The sequence below is a fragment of the Natrix helvetica genome, assembly GCF_964273705.1.
Source record: "Natrix helvetica genome assembly, chromosome: 2".
Lineage (NCBI taxonomy): Eukaryota > Metazoa > Chordata > Lepidosauria > Squamata > Natricidae > Natrix > Natrix helvetica.
The window spans coordinates 39380725-39395651 of NC_138552.1; the positions used below are offsets into that span (position 1 = coordinate 39380725).

A 14927-nucleotide genomic window follows, 5' to 3' on the forward strand; every position below is an offset into this window, starting at 1 on the left:
CCTTTAATTTCAGTTAGAATTAGATTTAATATACGGCACTAAAACTATAATTATGATTATCAAACTGTGGGTACAACATCATATTTTTACATGAAAAAAATGAATTGCTATCTCATCATGATTGGACGTATTTTTTTCCATTCATCTACCTACATGCAAATAACTACTAAAATCTAAGGGACCTCCTGGATAGATATTTAAAGAAGCTTGAAAATTAATCATAATGTAGTGGTTTTTCCATTAATATCAAAAATTAATATTAATATGCTTAGTGTTAATAGTTGACTTGCAAAAGAAAAAAATCTTAAAATAACAAATATGCTGTTACCTATTGTTTCTTTTATTATTACTTTTTTATTCTTTATTCTTACCTTCTAAACATGAATATTAAATAGCTGGATTAATTTTAGAAACCTTATTTACAATATTGCATTTAAAAGAATTAATTACAAAATAGGTATTTATCTATACATTTTCATTATTAGTATGAAAAGCTGCAGTTAGGGGAAAAAGTTGTATGTTAGTAAATGGCAGTATAAAAGTTAAGCTTTAATGCAAGTTTCTTTTTTTTTAAAGTTACTATCGCAAAATAATGGCAAGCAATAAACCTTTCTGTTCTTCTGTTCCCTTGCATGACCAAAACAGATTCATTCGGGATTGATTGATAATGATATTTTGCTTTCAGCATACCAAGATTGATAGCTATATTTGAAGAGAATATCAGGTATATCATGAGCAAAAGTACAATATAAGTACAGTCATTTAAAAATATTGCTCTGCAGGATGTAATACCATTTTTCCCACTCAAATGACCATTATCTTTTGTAAAGATACAATTATATTGAACATTTTTTTCAAAACTAGTTTATATTTGAATGGCAATAAAAATGCTTATAGTCTAATACATTTCTAATGCAGAGACACCACGTAGTAGATGGAAATACCATCTTTTCTGGAAGCAGATTTATTTATTTTTAAATATATAATGCTGTCTCCAGAGAAGCAGCCACAAAGTGTAAGTTTTGTTTTAAACTTGATCACATTACAATTAATAGGAAATATAGACATTATTTTATTTTAATACTGGTCTTCTTAAGATAGTTGAAGTCAGCAAGCATAAGAAAAACATATCTGTCCTTTATCCTTAACTTGTTCACAATCTCCACTTTATATGCTTCCCAATCAACTGAGAAATACCACCTGATGGCCCTCAAGCTTGGAAGAGCAAATAATTTGTAGTAATTTGTACTTGTTCTGGACAAGAAAAAGCATTAGGCAATACAAAAGATTTAAACATTTGCAAAGTGTGTCCATAATCAGGCTATTGGCTGCTCTAAAGAGCAAACAGATGCACCACACATCTAGTCTTATGTATCTCGTGTTCTTTTACTCAACAAAGCTTGCAGATTATTATGAAATTTCACTTGAACCTTGTAGCCAATTTTGTTTGAAGTAAACAAGTGTGTTATTATTCTATTATATTTTTATGAACAATTCACAGCTTAAAATGTCTCCTTCTATTTTCCATCTTTAATGACCATTCTCCTAAGGTACAGATACTCATTTACATGTTTGCACAATCATATCAATGTTTCTTTTTGCAACATATTTTAATCAATCCACGAGTATTAGATATTTTATTTCTATGTCATTTATACAATAAATTGATTGTTCGGAAATATTGACATGGGAACATTTTGCATAGAATACACAAGTTTAGCTATAGATGTAGGTGAATAGTTTCTATTCCTACTGTATATTATTTTAGCTGGAGCAAACTCTCTGAAAAGAGTGAAGATAAAAATCCCTTGGTTAGTTATAATATTGTGGTACATAGACTAAACCACAAATATATTATTACAACACTTTTTTCTTGCTGGAATTATGGCCCAGAAATATATACGAATCTCATGTAACTATTGACAATATGATTCTGTTATCTGAGTCCAAATAAAGACATTTATGATCCTTGGAACAAATCCCACTAATATAACCTAAGGTTACACAGTAAATCATAGCAAGATCTACACTATCTGTAATTTCTTTCATTAAACATAGACCTTAGTCATAGTTTAATGTTTGTTTTATCAGAGCCATTAATTCTAAGCAGTTTCATCCAGTGCTTACTATACTTTGCTACCTTTATTTTCCACCAGAAATATCATGAGTATTCCTGATGTTTTAGAATTAAACACTCATCATTCCCAAGGATCATGAATAAACGAACTCCCACATATCTGGGAACTCTAGGCTGAAGAAGGTTAATACGTCATTTGTCCTATACATAAATCAGCATATTCTGGTAATATAGAAAGTAATCTGGAAAAATATCTGAAAATCCTAATGGTGAACAAATAATCCCAATTAAAATATAGCTATAGTTAGTCGTATTCTCTTGGGGAACCCAAGAGCTTTGACATACATAAAATCTTCTTTGCTCACAAGCAAATGGGCCATACAAGGCATAATAAGATGCAAATGTGGGAGTTGGTGTCTCCATGAAAATAAGCAAACAGTTTTGATTTTATCACGAGTACTCAGTATTAAAATATTTCTCCTTTTCCTAAACAGGATAAAAAAATATCTTCCTCTTATTTGTAGAGCAGAGAATATGCTTCAAAATTCAAATAAGGCTTGGACATATGGAACTAAGACAGGAAATTTTTAAATATTTAAAATTTTCATTTATAAAGGCAATAATACTTAAAAGCTACAATGGAATCAAGATGCTATATTTAATACGTGTGTATTTCTGTCCAGCAGTTCATTTATAGATAACTGCCCTGAGTAAAAGCGAAATGCTGCTTAGCAAAATGGATTTCAAAATTAAAACAACAGCTGCAGTAATATAAAAGTTCATAAAACTATTCAAAGTAATGCAATATATTTCAGGCATATTTAGTTTGTATTAAGAAGAAAAATGGCTCCAATCTTTACCTATTCGTACACACATTTTCTACTGCATACATAAGAAAACCAGGAATATGTTCAGAAGATTTAACTGTGCTTGATGGAATGTTACAGAATTCTTTACCAGAGATTGCTAAAATACATGGTTTGAACTAGTGAAACTTTTTTTTAATGTCAAAGACTTCATAAAATACTGGTGCTTTAAACAGCATTCACATCTTTTTTTAACCGCTCCCAAAAACCACATGGGATGGCAGTTAATAAAAGATGAACACAGTTCATGACATCAGATCTCAGTCATTATTCTCTGGTATCTTTTAATATGATGCAAATATGTAAACTTTATCCTTTGATAAGCCTTACATTCCTTAACTGAGTCCTAGCAATCATCAAGCTATTGCATGCCCCATTCAAGAAAAATATGTTTTCTGGAACTGTGTAGCTTAAAAAGTTACATTTCCAAAACTTCTTCACCTAGAGCTTTCTTTAAATTATATTAATTTAAAATATCTATTGAATGATTAAAAAAAAAAGAAAACCGAACAAATTAATTGGTTTCTTTTACGAAATGACTCATTATAGTAAGTAAAAAAAAAAAAAAGATTTATCACAGTTTTGGCAATTTGTGTAAGTTCTTATTGAAACAATCTTCACATGTTCTTAATCGAATGGACACTGTTGTGCTCTTAGAGGTCCTTTCACTGGTATGACCTGAAGCAGTAGACTCCATATAGCTTGTGCTTTTTATCTGGAAAGCCCACCAAGCGTACTGCTGCTTCATTAGGGCTACAGCGTTTTCTTGGCTTGGAGATGGGATATCGGACACTGCCATCAGCCAGCCAGCCGGCGTCACAGCGGTCATATCCTAGGAGTTTCCAGGCTGCATACATTTGGCCTACTTTAGCAATCTGTGCACCATCATTGATGCAGGCTTGCACAGCTTCATCGTAGGTCAGCTTGGTCGGGTGTATTAGGTAATAAAAACGGCCTGATGGAATACAGAAAGGTTATAATATATTTGCAAAAAATGTTATGCAATTAAAATACATTTTAAGGATTCATTAAAAAAATTCCATTATATTTATTAAGTGTCTGCGTGTGTAAAACAGTTCAAAGCTATAGTTACTATAGTCATTCCTAAAATTATAGGGGGAACACTGCATTCTTTCCATAAATGTGCAGACTTTTTCTACTGACAAGATTAAATTTTCTAATATACTTACAGAAGGGTAAGAAGTGATACATCCTTTAACATTATTGTGTAAAAGAGATCACTGAATCTTTATCTAACTGAAATTTGCTACATTAATATATGTACCATTATACATATAAACATTTGTAATTATCTAAATCATCCCATTTCAATACTGTAGCATACTATAGAAGAGACGAGGACTGCAACAGACTTAAATCAGCAGAAATGGTTCTTCACTTCATATGTACTGTATGACATAACTGCTCAAGGTGCTTCTACGTGGTTTTTCACACTATCATTAATACGTAGGTGAATATTTCATTCACATTGCACAATACTATGTCTCTAATTTAAATAATTCTGGTTTCGATCTTGAGGTTTGGTGCAATTAATTTTATACTATATTCTCTAATACTTTCAGTCCAAAGGTACAAATGCATGGTACAATTTTTAAAAAATAAAATATGAACCCAGACCAGTCTACATGACTGAGGCCTCTTCTAAACAAAGTAGTTTTCTTGGTCCAATAATCCCCGATTACTTCTCCATTGATCTGCAAGGCTATTTTGAAGAATCAGAGGGCCCACTTCTTTAAGACATCTCAGAATTACAGGCAGGGGTGGCCTTCAAAAACATCAGCAAAGGATTGTCTACCTGGTTGCTGGGTGGGCGTGGCCATAGCCTAGTTGGCCTCCTGCACCACAGTGAGGGGAGGGTTTCAACCTTCCCCGAACTCTGGAGACTTTCCTTGAGCCTCTGGGAGAATGAAAACTGTCTCCCCCAGGATCCGGAGGCCCTCTGGGGGCCAGAAATGGGCCTGTTTCCAGTCTTTGGAACTTCCAGGAGGCCCATTTCTCCCCCTTCCAGAGCCTCCGCACGGGCCCTGCAATTAACTCACATCCAAAACAGGCCATGCGGAGACTCCTGAAAGGAGCAGGTGGGAGCAGCGGGGTGGGATAGGCAGGGCCAGCCAGGAGTGAGATTTGGAGGTTCTCTGAACTGGTCATAATGTTATCTATGGGTTCTCCTGAACCCAGGCGAACCCATACCAACTCATCCCTGATTATAGGGGAAATATGGAAACAAGAGAAAACCAACACCTCTCCCTTCACCTAAGAAGCAGATTCAATAGCCTTTACGTAAAGGCAAATTAAAACCTTATCTCTTGTTTGAAGCCTTTTCTCAAAGCCCAAATGATGTGCAAACTATATTATTTATATGGGATGGGATCAGGACTTATGAGAAACTGAATTTTCATTATAAACAGTGGTCTGTTTCTTTGGAACTCATTGTGTGTATTTATTCATTTTCCACAAATCTCAGATAATGCTTAAATGGCACAAGATTTATTTGCTCAGTTCAGTCAGCCACTTATGGAACTGAAATAGCTGGATCTGCATCAGGTAAACATTTGTACAATGTTTAAAGCCTATTTGTTTTGGAAGTGCATTCTTCAAGATTGCCCAATGAATAGTCATGTTTACTGTTCTCATGTTCTAAGGCAAATAAATTTTATTGTGAATACTCAGAGCATATGTATGCAGAACAAGGGAACATCCCTTTGTGTGTGGAGCTACAAGCCAAACATCTGTTACTCAAGAGCCATACAAGTTAGGACACACATGAGATTCCTGGTTCTAAGATGCCTACTGCTTCAGTGACTCCATCCAGCATCTCATTCTCTGTCATCCCATTCTTTTTTTTTTTGCCCTCAATCTTTTCCAGTATTAGGCTCTTCTCCAGTGAGTCTTGGGTAAATAAGTGTTTTTCTGTTAATTTCCCCAGAAATAGAGGCATTGTTTTCTTACATTGCTTTAATATTGTCAGCATTGTTTTCTGTTTAAAATGTAACATTTTTTCTATTTCTAACCTACATTTACATTCCGAGTCAACAATTTTCATTTAGCATTAATTTTTAGCAACCTTGTTGCATATGGATTTCTTACTAGGAAAAACAGAGGAATATTTTTCAAGTTTGTAAGATATAAGTATATAAGAAGTTTCATATCAAGTATCAGTGCCTGAACTTCTGTGAGTTATATCAAGTAAATGTTGCTAACTAGCAAGCAAGAATGATGGACTATGCAAACATAACATGGGAGTAAAATTTCTGCATTCGCGATCTTTTCCACCAAAATTGTGGAATAGGTGAACTTCACAGAATTGACTAGGGAGGAAAAATAATAATTCTGCAGTATTTAAGAGCTCTATTGCTCATTTTTCTTCAGACGTTATAGTACTGATTCCTGAAGAATTCAACACAGATGCTAGAGCTCAGGGAAACATGTCTTTCTAAACCAGGGAGAAGCAAAGAATCAGTGTCTAGCTTCACCCTTCTTTCAAAAAAGCTCTCTGTCTCTGATCCTTTTTAAAAATAACAATTGTGAGACGCTTGAGTCCATTTCTTTGTATGGAAATGTGCTCCTCTGCCTTGAAAAAGAGACAATGAGAAGTTGAGAACTTGGTCATCATGTTGGGGTAGTGCAGGTCACAGCTGTGAGCAACATTATTGGGATGCCTTGTGATCAGCTATCCCACAATGGTAGCCATTTGTGAGAGAATTATTATCACATTAATATTCCAAATAAGATCAAGAAGTTGCCTTCTCCTGTTATAACAACAGTTCTGTCATTGTTCGATGATCTGATGCGTGATCTTTTTAAATGGAAGAATTGATGAATTGAACTGAATTTGACCTGAAACTGAATTGGGGACTTTTTGCATGTAAAACACATTGACCATCTGAGCTACAATTCCTGCTGAAATAAATAGAAATTAATATCACTTCACTCTACAGAAAACTTTCAAGGACTCAAATTACTTACCAGTAAAGTGAGAAGTAAAACAAAAGACATCGTATCTGTTTTGTTCTTTATTTGAGAAGCCATAATTCCGGATTCCAGGCACTGTGTTCTTCCCTCCACAAGGGTCCCTGGGATTTCTAATTGGATATTGCGCTGACCCATCATTGAGCCAGCCTGCATTGCACCAGTCCAGTCCTGACCTCCATGCATCATATAGCTGGTCAAATGAAGCTATAACTGCATCCTGGTCGAGGCAGGCTTGCTGAGCTTCATAGAAGTTTAAATTATAGCGACCCAGTCGTGGGAAGTAAGGGAATACAATGCCTAAAAGAGAATAGAAGAAGAAAAGATGCCTGCTTAATTAATTAATTAATCAAGGGAGGACATTTTGCACTACTGTATGTTCAGATCATACATTAGAATCAGCAGCAAGTTTACTTATTTTTCAGTGGAACATTTTTTTCTTCTTTTGTCTAAAAACAAAATCAGCCCCAAAATGTTAATATTACAGCACTGCTGAAAATGAGGCTTATAGATTGAACATAAATGGTACTCTCCCCCAACTGAAAGGCATTTCAAAAATGACAATATAGGTTAGAATAGATGGAAGAAGAATGGAGATCTTACCATCACCAAAACAAAATTTATATTTGGGAATGCTGCCTAACTATTTAGTCTAAGAGTTTTGTCTTCTCTTAAAACCAGTGGTGGGTTCCAGATCCTGTTCCAACTGGTATGGTTGGAATGGATCCAGCGTCACCCACATGGATGCGTGCAGCGCGTGCGCACACATGTGCAATGCACATGTGTGTTATAGCTGCCAGCTACGCTTCCACAAGCCTCCGCAATGCTCCAGCTGCTCAGCGGAGCGTCGCACAGGGGTTGTATGCACCATGCACGTGTGCGGTAGCACCATAGGCTTTAAAGGACAGGTAAGGAGCTTGGGCAGGCAGGTGGGCCCTCCAGAGCACCATACCGGAACAGTACCCGGTGCTCCAGGCAAGTTCCGATATGCTCATACTGGGGCGTACCGCCTGCAACCTACCACTGCTTAAGACCATGTATTGAAACTCACTATTTCCTGATGGAATACCACCAATTCTTTATGCAATACTCAAATGTGGGTTTTCACCTATCAGATACATTATTTTGTATCTGATTTTGTTTACATTATTATATACAAAATACATTATAATGTATTTTGTATACATTATTATATTCATTGCTTCATTATTAGCATGCTTGTTTTAAAGAGCAAGTAAGAAGATGGATTGTTTGACTTTGGTACATGAACTTTACGAATGGCCAGAAAAGTTGTCATTTGATGTGAATTTGAACGGGAAACCTACAAATAAGCTTTAAATTTGGATTTATCTTTAATGCTATTTCCCCAAACAAAATACACTTTTAGCTATTGGCTTTAACTGAAACTTAATTTCTTTCCATATTTGCTGTAAGTGAGAAGGCCCTACAAATATAGTAAGACTGGAAACTACACCAGATCAAACTAGCCAGTCAGGATTGTTGAAACTGGCGTAGTATGGGAGTAAAACTTCAATTTTCTTCTTAAAATTGATTTTCTCTCTCTCTGAAATAAGATGCTTGATTTAAGAAACAGAATGGAAGAAATGTAAAATATAAATGCTTAAAAAGCTTTATGGGTAGCTTCTATAGCTAAGTACATTCTCCAGCCAAAATATTTTTCTTCCCATCAAATTCAGGCTGTTTAGACAGAACCATTCAGTACAAAAATGCCTTAAATCAGAATGGCCAAAAGATTGTTCCCTTCAGCCTTGTAGAGCCTCATGGGTTTTTTTCCCCTTAGTGGTAGGTCTTATGATCTGTTACAATTGTTTCTCTATATGTTGTTCTTCTCTTTTATAAACTGCCCTGAGTTGTTCAGAAGTCAGGTTGCTTTGAAATTGATTTCAATATATACAGAACCTGAAGCAAAGATGTTTTGGATTTAATAACACGTGCAGAGGGCATATTCATGCAATCTAGATCAGGATTCCATAAAGACTTTCACTTACAAACAAGGCCTTCTTCCTTCATGAGGTTTGTCCCAATATTATGGACACATATGATGTTAGGGACAGTGGTTACCCTAAAGTCTTAAATTCAATTAAATTATTTATAAAGCTTGTAGAGAACAATAAACAAAGCTCCCTTAAAAAACTTCTGCAGAAATAAAATGTAGGTTAACACACTTAATTTATCCCATAATCTTTCTTATTAATTAAAGAAAAAAATATATAATCTGGCTGGGTTATGATAGATTATATTGAGAAATGAAAGCTATGTTGTCTGAACAATGGTAATAGCAATATTTTTAATGAACAATTTATGTTTAGCCAGGAAGCTTACCATCCAAGTCTAGAGTTACAACAGCTGAGTCATCTTCTAAACCTTCAATGACTTCACATTTGTATTTCCCATAATCCTCCAGCATTAAATTTGAGATGACCAAAGAGGCATCATTTTCAGTGCTTTTCTTCAAGAATACCCTTCCTTGGTAACTACCATAACTTTTTTTGTGGTAGCCCATTTCAACATAGACATCCACTTCTTTGAGGTAATCTGAAGTGAGTTTGGTCCACTTGACACGAACTCTATGGACTCCTGAGACAGGTAATGCATTGTCACGGTAAAATTTACATGGCAGAGTAACACTTCCACCACGATTTGAGAAGATTTTAGTTTGTTCTGCTTTCACAAGAAGATGAGGTCCATTTTCTAAAACATGTTGGAAAAAAAGAAAATTGTTAGGAATGGCTGAGGTATACCAAACTGTTTCAGAGATGAAAATAGTCACATTCCTAGGCATGTAAAAATCTATGGATATGTACAATATCTCCTTCTCTCTCTTTCCTCATGCCTATCATTCATGATGATATAAATGGCTAACAATGTGAACATATATGCATTTACTTCTCCATCTCCTTCAAAATTCAGACATGATCCAGATGCTACATTTTATTATGCAAGATAGCATTCTTGATCTGAAAAGCAGATCTTGTACTTGAGATAATAATGCTAGGAAGATAGTGATGTTGTTGTTTTTGTTGTTGATGATGATGATGAAAAGTAAGGATCAACAGATAGATATGTCACACTTGCAGAAAACCATCTTCAAATTATAGGATACCCTCCTGTGCAAGATAGAACATGTACATCTATAATACTTCCCGAAGCCTAAGGCAGATGAATCACTATAAGGAAGGAATCCACAAAGTAGAGCTTGTTTCTGAGAATGCCTATTTCCAAGACTCCATCAATGACAACTGAATAGAGAAAGGACCTGGAAAAAGTGACCTAATTTGATGTGGTTGTATTGGTCAATAAATATAGCCAAGGCAGTCCCTCAGATAACCAAATCTGAAGCCATATAGGGTACCAATTGATTTCTGAGTGTAACTTAAGGTGATAACCAGCATCTTGAATTATATCCTCAAACTCGGTGGTAGCCAATGCTGCTCTTGAATTAGCAGGTATCACTGATTATATCAAGATACATTCCACATTTTCTACCAATTGTAACTACTGAATCTTCTGTAAAGATAGCCCTGGGTAATATATATTATAGTAGCCCAACTGGTAGTCACTAGAACATGAATGTCTGTGAGTAGGGCTAAGGAAAAATTATAACTGGCACTTAAGGTGTAACTTTGCAAAAGCCCTCTTAGATAAAGTGTCATCGGTTTTTCAAAGTGGGAACTGTAAGTCTAGGAGAACCCTAACTCTAACTCTCTGATCATGGAAAATATAACTCTATCTAAAGTCAGAGAATTTCCCAAATCCAAAGCTACTCTATGTTGGAAAGATTCAGTTTGACTATATTTTAATGCATTGTTGTTTCCACCTTTTATTATTTTCTGAGTGTTCGGTGCTTTTTTTTTTAATTTTTATACGGGATTTGTTTAACTTTGAATTTTATTCAAGATGCAGAAAGTCAGTTTTTATTATGGCAGCTCACAAATATTCTTTCCTGTCCAGATTCTGACAATCTCCAGGCATCAAGTTACCCTAGAGACAAGATGCATAAATGCACCATACTGATAATACCAAATCCTGCACCAACATATAACCTCCCTGGAATCACGTAGATGTGGAGACAGGTCAGATCCCCAGGGGACTGCAAGAAATAGGGGCCTTTGGGCATATCCATTTACACCATTGGCAGATGTGGTATTCAGCAGATTCTGACCAGTTCTGAAGAACTGGTAGCAGAAAATTTGAGTAGTTCGGCGAACCAGTAAATACCACCTCTCACTGGCACCACCCCCATCTATTCTCTGCCTCCCAAGTCCCAGCTGATTGGGAGGAAATGGGTATTTTGCAGTAACCTTCCCCTGGAGTGGGGAGGGAATGGAGATTTTACAGTATCCTTTCCATGCCATGCCCACCAAGCCACGCCATGCCCACCAAGCCACGCCACAGAACTGGTAGTAAAAAAATTTGAATTCCACCACTGACCATCAGCACTGACTGGAACTAATGCCTAAGGAAGATGGATATTGACTGTAGAGCAATGCCATCTCTGGATTCCTTCAGAGACTGTCCAAAAGGATTGGCATTCTCCTGATTGTACTCTCTCCATCCATAAGAGTGACCAATATTATACACTGTTATACCAGTCTCAAGCCTGATTGGGCTCAAAAGATTTGTTTTCTTCAGAGCTTCTTGTACTTCATAGTCTTCCAAGGGAAGATGGTTTGAGGCCATTACAATAACTTGTAAGAATCTGATGTCCTTTCATGACACCTGAAATCAATTCCAAGAAGTGGTATCCTTTTTTGGGGGTGGGGGAGTGCCTTCAAGGCAGTGTTGATTCCTGGCAGATGCCTAGGCTATTGCCTGAATTTTTCTTGGCAAGGTTTTTCAATACTGGCTTGCTGTTGTCTCCTTCCTCGAGCTGAGAGAGAGTGATTGACCCAAGATCACCCAGATGGCTTCAGGCTTAAGATGGACTACAACTCATGGTTTCCTAGGTCTGATGCCTTAACCATTACACAAAACCACCATATACTGGGGAAAAGGGAGATAACTAGTTTGTTAAATTAATATTCTAAAAAACTATTTTTTTCCTTAACATTTTGTTTTCATTTATTCGTATATGATTCATTTTTTCCACTAATTAAGTTTCAGTGATTCTCAGTCAGATCAATATGTGGTGAAAGCTTGCATGCAAATTATATTTTAAACAATCACAAAATTCAAAGAGTCTCACTGAGTCATAAGTATTATATAATACATTTCTGCCTTGGGGAAAACTGGAATTCCCAATCTGAACATGGCAGTCAGCCGCAATATCATCCTGATTCTATTTTTTCAAATATTTTACAAGAACTCTGAACTAGGTCTGAAATACAACTGTCTCTTTATCGTTAGAATGCTGAAGGCAGAATGCATAAAAAACAATGAATTTATTATATCCGAAAATTATCAAAGTCATTTATTATTACTTCTGCCTGCTGTATATGAGTGAATAACAACAATAGTAATAATAGTGATTCATTTCAATTGTCATTATTAAACCCTTTCTCCCATATAGAAATTTTGATTTGGAAATAAGTTCCAACTTATTTTGGTTGAATAAATTATTCATTTACAATTGGACAGTGATGTGGAGGTAGAATCTAAGTTAAGAAAATTATTGGAGGTTTGTAATACAAAAGAAACAATAAAACTTGTCCAGAAAAGAGCTTTGACAGAGAATAACAAAGGAAACCATTCTGATCCGTATCTGTCAATTAAATTTGAAAAGTTGAGAATGGTTTCCTGCTATTGGTAGTAATGAATCCTTGATTACTTTTGCTTTGCAGGGGAATACAGTAAGTAGTAAAAATATTTCACCACATGTGATTTTAAGAAACTTTAAGCCTGAACTTTTTTAGCTTGTATAGTGCATTATAAGAAAGTTGGCAAATTAAAGCTTTTCAGAATTGTCACAATGGTTTAAAATCTAATCATTAGCTACTCTGCATATATACAAGAGACCAACTGATAATAAAAATTGGGATAATACCGGGAGTGATAGAAAAGTAACTTTGAGACCAACTTTGCTGGTCTGTAAAGCAAAGAAAACCTGAAGTAAAACTATAAGCATATTTAGTGAAAGTTTCAGTGAATGACCTATTTATATTCTATTAATGACTTCCTTCCTTCCTTCCTTCCTTCCTTCCTTCCTTCCTTCCTTCCTTCCTTCCTTCCTTCCTTCCTTCCTTCCTTCCTTCCCCCCTCCCTCCCTCCCTTGGCATTCAGGAAGGGAGTAGTTATAGTAAACAGAAACAGAGATTTTATCCTATTCTTTTTCTAGGAATAGTGCAGCTGTTTGTATCAATGTGTGAAAAGTGCTTCGGATGGACAATCAGAGGCTTACTGTACCTGTTAACAGTTTCTTAAAACAGGCATGCATTTTTCTGGCTTTGTACTTTTTTTTTTGCCTCACTACCATGTGAGCCCATGAATAGGTGCAGCTGCTGACAGGAACAATGAGCATGTCCACGCCTGATTAGAAACACCTTTCTTGTTCCGGATCCAGATAATTTCATATCCCTATTTTTATATATTTTTCTAAAATAACAGTGCCACCTAGTGCTCTTTCTATCTTACAGGGCACTTCACCATAACAGCTGCGTATTTCAACAGGATGAATGAGTTTATGGGTACACACACTCTCCACTTATTTGCAGTTGTTATGCATCTTGACAAATAGGATTCTCATATCCTAGAAGCATTTATGTTCCATCTTACGAAAAAAAGGCAGTTCTGAAAGGAAGGGAAAACATGTGCACATTTGCAGCATATCTGCATGTATATTTTGTGCATGTTTTATAGAATCACAGAATGAAAGTCTTGAAAGATACCATAAGAAGCATTTTATCCAACCTTATGGCCAATGCAGCACTTTTTTTTAAAAAAAGGCCATAAATCTTTGTTTAAATACTATCGGTGAAAGAGGTAATCTCTTCCATTGTTGAACATTACTTAAGAATTAACAACCAATATACACTCTTATTATTTTAACGCATCTTTGGGTTTCTGTTTTTTTTAAACAACTCTAATAATTCTGCCCATTATCTATTTGATGGCTCTCAGCTACTTGAAGTTAGCTTTCACATCTCCCAGCAATCTTCTCTAGGCAAAACATATTTAACACCTTCAACTACTCCTCTTTAATTTTTATTTCCATGCACCTTATTATCTCAGTTGCTTTTATCTGGACCACTTTGCATTCATCTAAAATGTGGAAAGCATATTCCAGTTATGTTTTCACCAACACAGAATAGAGAAATGATGATTTCTCTTGATTTTGATGCTACATACAGTATCTGTTAATATAGCCAGGATTGCATTTTGCTTTTTTACAACTACATTATCCTGCTAGTCCATGTTCAATCTGCAGTTCATTAACACACAAGGAAATGAGTCTCATCATATTCAATGAACCATCATCCTTAGCTCATATGTATGAAGAAAACTGCCCTTTATTCCTTTTTCTAATGGATTTTTAGTATTGATAAATTTGCTATAAACAACTCATGGAAATTTTGCATTTAACAAATTGGGAAAAAATACTTTATAAACACATTGTACACATTTATGGTATTGATACATCTTTTTTCATGTTTGATGAACCTACATGAGAAATGATAATGATAAGTCCTCGAATTTCTGCCTATTTGGCTTTTGCAGAGCTGTGTCATCTTAAATATTTTGTGATTCAAAGTGAATGAAAAGTGTTGATGTCTTTTTGGAAAGGCTCATTGCTTTGATAATAAGTGTTGAATTTTTTTTAAAGTACAAATCCTTTGGTATTAACTGTGGAATCAGTGAGTAATTTTATTTTGATTTGGCTCTTTCAGTTGGGTTGTTCAATTCTGTCACAACAAAATTTGATTCCTTTATCCTGCAACAAATCCCCTAAATAAAATTCATAGATTATTATTGTAAAGATTATTGTCACATGTGAGCTATGATAAATACCTTCTAATTATTTATTGACATAGAATTCA

At 35.3% G+C, this 14927-nt stretch overlaps 1 protein-coding gene across 1 annotated transcript in view; it reads right to left on the bottom strand.

The window, feature by feature from the left end:
* Positions 1–1620: 1620 nt before the first annotated feature.
* Positions 1621–14927, bottom strand: part of HAPLN1 (hyaluronan and proteoglycan link protein 1) — a 64968-nt gene continuing 51661 nt past the window's right edge. The window contains exons 3-5 of the mRNA XM_081943351.1: positions 9277–9645; positions 6931–7233; positions 1621–3898 (exon numbers count right to left, since the gene is read on the bottom strand). Coding sequence (XP_081799477.1) covers positions 3609–3898; positions 6931–7233; positions 9277–9645 — 962 coding nt within the window. The 3' untranslated portion in view covers positions 1621–3608. The remainder of the gene's footprint in view (positions 3899–6930; positions 7234–9276; positions 9646–14927) is intronic.